Source organism: Chanos chanos, chromosome 3 (genome assembly GCF_902362185.1).
Source record: "Chanos chanos chromosome 3, fChaCha1.1, whole genome shotgun sequence".
Taxonomy (NCBI): domain Eukaryota; kingdom Metazoa; phylum Chordata; class Actinopteri; order Gonorynchiformes; family Chanidae; genus Chanos; species Chanos chanos.
Genome location: NC_044497.1, coordinates 17,592,920 through 17,600,595, shown reverse-complemented (window position 1 = coordinate 17,600,595; position 7,676 = coordinate 17,592,920). Strand labels below are relative to the sequence as shown.

Here is a 7,676-nt window from a genome sequence, read left to right as displayed (position 1 = left end):
GAACTTTTGCAAAGATGCAGACCCTTCTTTTAAACTTGTTTGTTTGGCTCACATGGTACTAATTACTGGTCTCTTGGCTGTCTTGGTAGGGGTCAAATGCCAAGCCCCAAAAACCCCTTTACAGCCAAACGCTCTCTGCCTCAGTGGTATGCAGACCAAGAATGCAATGTACTTCCTGTTTTAAAGAGCACTTCTGACGCAGACATGCACGCATACACAAGAGTGAAATTAAGGAACACAAAAAGAACCTAAAACGAGATATGTTAAAAAAAAAACAAAAAAAACCCTCTATGCCAAACAGCTTCATTTGCTGGTGTGATTTACATTACTGTAGTGGTATGTCTTTGTGGAAGCAGGACTGGAAAAGCCAAAGATGTCAAGTGAGAAATGGGGTAATTATTATGATGAGATGTTGGGATACTCTAACAACAAACATATGTGAAGAACCAGCTGAGGCTTCTAATATGCAGCAGGTAACAATGTTCTTTTAGTACTGAAGAGGGACAGTCTGGGGGAAGATGGACTAACGAAAAACAATGAACAAAGAGACCCATTACTCAGATAATACATTTTCCTAAATATTCCAACAAGTTCTGATCAAACACATAGCTTTATTTAATATTTTAATGCATTTTACAGTTAAAGAATCGGTTCAGAATCAGAAAACAAAAACACATAGCAGCTACACACCTGACCAGACTGCTGCACTATACAGGCTCAGGTGAGAGGCCATTGACAGCCAAGTGTGAAAATACACCCACAGAGGGACAGGGAGAAGGCCTAGGAACAGCATCTGTATTGACATCCACAGCCTGGGCCGAAGCTACCGACATTACATAGTAGGTTTGAGGAGAAGGCAAATCCTTGGTAACCACCGCATTGTGCGAGAACGGGACACTGGAATTAGTATCTGGAATGCACACGGCATCAGACACTTTGGCATGTAGAGGATATGTGATGGGGTCACTTTCGATTTTGGCGACTGTGCTCTCTTTGGCTGGTCTTTCAGTAGCAATCATCTTACTGGATAGTCTCCTCCGTATGGCTCGCATAGTTATGGGTATGGACATACATCTGAAAAAAAAAAAAAAAAAAAAAGGAATTAACAGTCGAAAACACAATAACCCATTCTGGTTCTTATTCCAAAAACAGTGGTGTAAAACAGGTCTTAAATAAGAAACTCATTCTAAGACACAAAGTGCCTTAATAAAATAAACATTTGTCTTCAGAATAAAGAACGACTGTTATCTGCCAAAAATCATTACCTCAGAGTTGATCATGACACAGTGTACAGTCTACAGTACTTAACTTTTTGCAAAGGGAACGTTGTTAACAAGTTATAAAAAAAAAAATACAATACAATGAAAACCAACATATCATTTATTTATTTTTCCCACTTCACTGTTTAGCCTATATTGCAGCCCATAAAATGATAAATGATGGTTAATGAGGGCAAATTTGGTAAAAGTTTGAAAGTACCTTGTGAGAACTCGTGAAATGTACTCATCCAAGTCATGGTCCATAAACTGGGGCATGAGTAACCTGCAGATGACCTGACGACCATCCACAACAGTAACCAGCACTTCAGAAAAGCCAACGTGGAGAGAAGGAGTTAGGAGAGAGAGAGGAACTGGTGACTGATGCAAGATTTTGATCTTTGAAAATCTACGGTCGGCCTAAGTTTGGGGAAATTTTACGATTTTCAATTGGGCAAAAATAACACAGAGACACTCACAAACTGCCAATGAGTCACACTCTCGGATGTGGAAGGTTACAGAGAAGCTCGATTCAGACTCTGGGGCGACCTCACAGCTGAGGTCACACCGCGATTCTACAAAAGGTCAGATTAGTGTTATAAAGGAGGGAGCAAATCCAACAGTGACAGTCAAGCTTAGATTCGCTCTCGTCTCCTGAAACTGCACTGGATGCATATTTGCAATTTACAGGTGTCTGAGATGTAATCATGGAATAAAAAGTTTGTTTATTTGTTTCTTTGGATAACGGTTGGAAAGGTTACCCTCTCATTCACGCTTTAAAAAAAAAAAAAGAAAAGCATCGAAAGAGCAGTTTGTTAATACTGACAATGAAAACGACCCAAGGACTTTTCTACATGCTCTTATCCTAGAACCTTTAACTGCACAACACTAAGTTTCTTATTCTGTAGACTGATAGATAGCTGAAGAAACACTGTGTCATTACTGACCTGGGCGGGGCCTTTGGCTGGTGATGCAGCTAGCCAAGAGGACATTAATGGCGGATTGATGACGGAGAATCTCCAGTATGGCAGGAACATGAGCAGGATGAGAAAAACGGACTGTGTGAATAAACATTCCTCTCCAGAGATCATATCTCCACTCAGCTGCAGACAGCAAGTAACTGTGGACCTCAGAGTCGGGAAGAGACTATGGGTAGAGAACAGATAAAAAGACAGAGAGGAGGGAGCTAGAGAAAAGACTGCACAGACCAGATCTATGGTGAGCTTTACTGTGCAGCCTGACATGCCACAGTAGGCTCCAAGTGCATTTATGTATTTCTTGTTGTTATTTTTTTTTTTTTTTATTTATTTTTTATTTTTGTATTCAAGGCTTGTGCTGTTTATGAAGCTCTGCATCTTTTCAAGTACACATTTAAAAATCTCTCAATCCACTGTGAAAAACACTCCATGAAAATCTGCTGACCACAAGACATTGGGCATCTTCTTCCTCCGCCAAGTCCTTGCACACTCCCCCTTCCAAGATGGTGCTGGTGAGCAGATGGGGAAGGGGCACCCACTGCAGGTCAGCCTGGGGTATGACATCATCTACAGCACAACAGCTTTTTATTGGCATTTGACATCACAGGTTGGACAAGCAACATGTAAAATCCTGGAATGACTGCTATGCCAATTGTAAGAAATGGAATAGATGAAATGTGAAGAGATACTACTTCCAATAATCATTCATATTCAGGTTTTCAGTTGGTGTGAAATGAAGAGAGCAACATATAAAAAAAGGATTAACTGACCATAAAGAAGACCTTAAGACTGGCTAAGAATTTTAGTGGTATTAATGTTAAAAACCAATAGGAGAATAAAACACCCTGGTTAGTGAATTCCTCCAAGTACGGTTTGTGTTGGGGCATTAACCTATAACATGGCTTATCTTATTGATCAAGGAGCAGAGCATGGGCACAGGAGGTTGCAGTTTCAGCAGGAAGCAAGCAGGCAATGCCTCACATCCAGCCTCTGAGAGTGGTCTAAAAACAGGTAACCTCAACAGGTACAAAAATATGAGGTCCTTTTATTTCTACCCAGAGTAAAAAAAAGAAAATAAAACAATATCCAGAGTTTTTTTTGGATATCACTGTTACATGTAACTGGAACATTGACCCATGTCTACTGGAAAGGATCATATATGTAATTAAAAAAACAAACAAAAGCAAAGGAGTATGAAAGTTCATGAAATGCACAGAGAAGAAGCTGAAACCCACTCAGAACAAAATGTCCTGCTAATTACCCCCGAGAGTCCATCTGAGGAGGCGACGGGATCAGGGACTCCATCTGTAACACGTGCATGGCATCACTAGGACCCACAGTTACCAAGGCAACTAGGTCATGGTTGCTCAGACCTAAGGAAGCGCATTTACAAATGTAGATGAAAAAGATTAAGTTTCTCTGCAGTCCTAAAAAGTGGAAGGATTACGAATGGGTCATCTTCAAACCTGGATTTGACGTCTCTCTCAGAATATCAGAGGGACTGATATAGTACTGGATTTGCATTGGGTTTCCTGTAAGAAACAGATTTCCATTTTAACAAAGCCAGATTTATCAATATTTTTATAGTGGGCAAGACATTAATTGGAATATTGCAATTATGAGGGGGAGTCAGTGGTTGTGGTGATAATTGTGTTATTATTTTGGGATGTTCTAACTGTTCTAAATGAAATGCTAATGCATTGAGACCTCAACAGCATATCACAACCATTGGATAGCTAGTGGTTTAACAGTTTGCATACTCCTCCTTACCTTGTCTGCATGGTGTGACATTTCCAATTCTGCCATTAAGAATCACGTCAACACGGAGATCACTGTCCTTCAAAGACCTGAAGGTAAAAGGAGGACTAAAATGTTCTCATCTAAGAATGGACCAGTCCAGAACATCTGATAGAGCTAATGGTTGACATAAAGCTGAAAAAAAAAAAAAGATTTATTTTTCTGACCTCGGTAGATGAGACAACTTGAGCAGGTCTTTCTTTAGGAACTGAAAGGCAGTGTACACCTTCATCTTGGTATCACTACAGGAAAAGATGTGTCACTGATACCATATGCAAGATACATTTGGTGTGCAAAGATGCCTATGCTATAAACATACTTGTCTCCAGGTACACTGTAGAGGGATACCAGATCCTCCAGCTTGAGTGAGAAATCTTCAAATTTCTTCATTCTGCATGGTCATGAAAAAAATGTTTTAGTTCCAGAGTGATACTGTACATTGATTTTCTAACATAATGAACAAACAACCCCTACACTATGAAATATCGATTGACTGTATGTTTAAGCCAAATGCATTTATAGAACTGTCCATTATCAGGGCCTGTTCTTACCTTAGCAGCTGAATGAGAGATGCATTAGACTGAAAAAAGAACGAGTGTTGTCATTTTAAAAGTGATTTGTACCCAGATTCACCCTGCTCCAACACAGTTACATTTAGATTAAACCAGTACCAATACCATTAAACATTTAGATGAAATATCCCCTCTGCCTATCGTACCACTGGTGCTTCCCCATGTTGTGCCACCTTGACGTCATCCACTCTTCCATCAGACAGCAGCTGCACCTCCACATAGAAAAGATCTGTTGTCAGATAGCAAATGCTCTCCGTGGGACTCAGATGTGACCTCAGTCTGCACAAGTGAAAATATGGAGATTAGATGGCTGGTCATTCAATGAAATAAAAAAAAAAAAAAAACTCCAGCAAGGTGGTATAATTTTCAAAAGAACTTCTGCACCCCAGTATGACACTGTATCAGTGTTGCTAAGAAGCACAGGATGTGTTGTGGTAGTTACAATTTCTACACCACAATATAAGAAAACACAAGTATGGAGCATTAGGCTGTAGGTGCGTCCATAGGAAAAACTGTGCAACTTTATAGACAGGACTGAAAAACATCATTAGATGCAGTGTAGTTCCAACCCTCTGTGTTGGGCAATCATCTCCAGTCTGGATACCATGGCACTGAGCGAGGACACTGTATTTAAAATTTAGAAAAAAAATGCACTTAGTAATGTATATATACATAATGATATATGAGTTGTAGAACTGTTAAGAGCCTTTACGAATCTGAGATGATAAATTGCATAAAACCATTTAATTCTGCTGTGGGTTAAAGGCTCAAAGAAGGGTAAGTGATGCAAAAAGCATTGACGGCAATGATTAAAACTCACAAGAATTACTTATTCAACCTTAACCTCACCCTTCAGTGTTTCCTGGAGTTTTTGCAGACATCGAACGATTGGCTCGCAGGGTTTTGCATCTGTTCTTGTTTTCTCCTAAGAGAAAAGGAGCAAATAGTTTTATTAAATGAATGTTGTGACTCAGGACCTCCGGGGGTGCTGGGTAGTCCAAGTATTTTCATAGAGCTTAAGAAAAGCCATTCCAGACAAACTTGAGCCCTTCAAGACCCAATGTTCTTCAGTTTAAGCCCACCCAAAACATCCTTAATAAGACATATGTGCTAGCATTTGCCTCAGCTGCCTTACCTCCTACTTAGACACCAATATTCTCAACTGTTTCTTCTCAACTAATATTATCGTTTCATGATCCAGGCCAAATGAAATGGACAATGCCATACTAGATCTCCAGTGAGAAAACAGAGCTGAACATACAGTTCCAAAGATCTGTTGTAGCTATGGAAAACATGCACGCTCACTTGGTGTAGGAGCAAGTCCTAAAATATTAGGTGATGTAAGGCTGAATCTGCCAATTCCATCTAAATCCTGGTTCACATCTGGAGATTGGAAACTGTCATTAGTTCGTGCTCAGAAATATCAGTATTGGAATTAAATGAGGTTTAATGATATTAACCACAAACCCTAGAGAGCTTCTGCAAGTTTGACAGGGCATCAGAGTTTGGCAAGAGTCTTTTGGGCAAAACTGAAACAATGAGTATCTTCCATGGCTTCTGTTGCCCTTGGGAGCTATAAATGGGGTGTACCCGACCACACATCTCCTCCAGCATTCATAGTGTTTTGACCTCAGTGATCCTCTCAGATGTACATGAGTGGTTCTGAACGGACCACAAATACAACCAAAACCTCACTCATGACAGTAAAAGGCTTCTGTCTCACAAAAAAGTAGTATGCACTGAACAATCTGGACTAAGAGAAATATTTGCATGGAAATACAAAAGTGATCATCTTCCAGAGAGAGGCCAGTTGTTGGTGTATTATTTTGGCACAGAACTATTCCGGTCTCGCTTAAGCCCAACATCTGGAAGACATTTGGCACGGAGTCCATGCAACTGGTTCAGTCACGGCTATGGAAGACAGCTTGGAGCAATGCATGTGACATATGACACAGGGCAGCTTAGTGGCTGGATTGGCTGATGTTCAGTAATAGGGTAAAACCTCAACTAAATCACCTTCTACACCACGCTGCCTTTACCAGAATATTAATGTTTAATTTGAGAGGGGATTTATTTTACCATGCATCTGCGCACCAGTTGAAAAGTATCACTCCATGGTCTCGCTGCATATTTGGAATGGAGATCAAAGATGAAAGACTTTCTCCCTATGCCTGGTAAAAAAAAAAAAAAATACTAACTGTCATACACGAAAGATTCAAAACTGATTTAGTCAGCATTGTAATCCCGTTCTTCGAAGTGGCGAAAGAATTTGATTCAAATATATACTGAAGAGCAAACACACGATAATTTTCCAGCCACTGTGACACAATATTGCCCTAAAACATAAATAATTTTCGTTCATTTTCCACCCACTGTGACACAATATTTCCCTTAAACATAAATCACTTACCATTTTTTTCTATATCCATTTAGGTTATATAGCTGTATATACCTCAATCGGTTGTTAGTGCGACTCTCAAAAGCAGGCAAGACCCAAACTGTTTACGTTTACCTTTTAAGCAACCAATTAAGTAATTAAGGGATGGCATCGCATGGTGATATGAAAGCATTTTTTCTTCCTAAAAATATGCATTATGTACCTGCAATTACATTTATTTATTTTTTACTGCAGAGTATGCAGAAATAGTTTTAAAAACCTTCGAATAATCAGTGATCAACATGTAGTTAGTGGTGGTCCATTCCGCTTGCTAATTTCCAAGCACTTGTTAGTTATCGCGGTCTTGAACGTTCCATTATAATTTCGCGCAGGCGCACAACCCGCTGAAGCGTAGCTCTCAACCGTTAGCATCTGAGACCCACCTATCTCTTGGCAGTCTATTCTCCTTACATGCAAAACACAATCGCAGCGAAACAGAAACGTTTGTCGTAGTTTCTTACCGCTGAACAGAATATTTTAACGGGAGCATTCTGTATTGGGGATGCTGTAAAAGTGAATTAGAGCCCTGGGCACAAGAAAACCAGGGAGCAGAGTAATTCACTCAGCATTCCTCTGCCCAGGTCACATTTGCCGTTGTTAAACGGGAAGCCACTAAAGGTAAGCTGTTTTTTTAATT

General features: G+C 39.9%; 1 protein-coding gene across 1 annotated transcript; it reads right to left on the bottom strand.

Moving 5' to 3' along the window:
* Positions 1-707: 707 nt before the first annotated feature.
* On the bottom strand, positions 708-7,031 carry med1l (mediator complex subunit 1-like). Its single transcript, XM_030767622.1, has 17 exons — positions 7,013-7,031; positions 6,682-6,773; positions 5,452-5,527; positions 5,172-5,226; positions 4,749-4,881; positions 4,582-4,610; positions 4,350-4,421; positions 4,198-4,272; positions 4,004-4,080; positions 3,700-3,765; positions 3,495-3,606; positions 3,125-3,249; positions 2,679-2,800; positions 2,204-2,402; positions 1,736-1,831; positions 1,480-1,582; positions 708-1,074 (listed from the first exon to the last, which is right to left on the bottom strand). Exons 1-17 carry the CDS (start codon positions 7,029-7,031, stop codon positions 708-710), a joined length of 1,818 nt encoding a protein of 605 aa, XP_030623482.1.
* Positions 7,032-7,676: the final 645 nt, after the last annotated feature.

Bases quoted from the DNA above. Each gene is read 5' to 3' on its own strand.
- med1l (XM_030767622.1), bottom strand. The intron at 5,528-6,681 runs GTAAAATAAATC...CTTTTCTCTTAG, and splicing joins AACTGGTGCGCAGATGCATG to GAGAAAACAAGAACAGATGC. The intron at 4,273-4,349 runs GTATGTTTATAG...CTTTTCCTGTAG, and splicing joins TACAGTGTACCTGGAGACAA to TGATACCAAGATGAAGGTGT.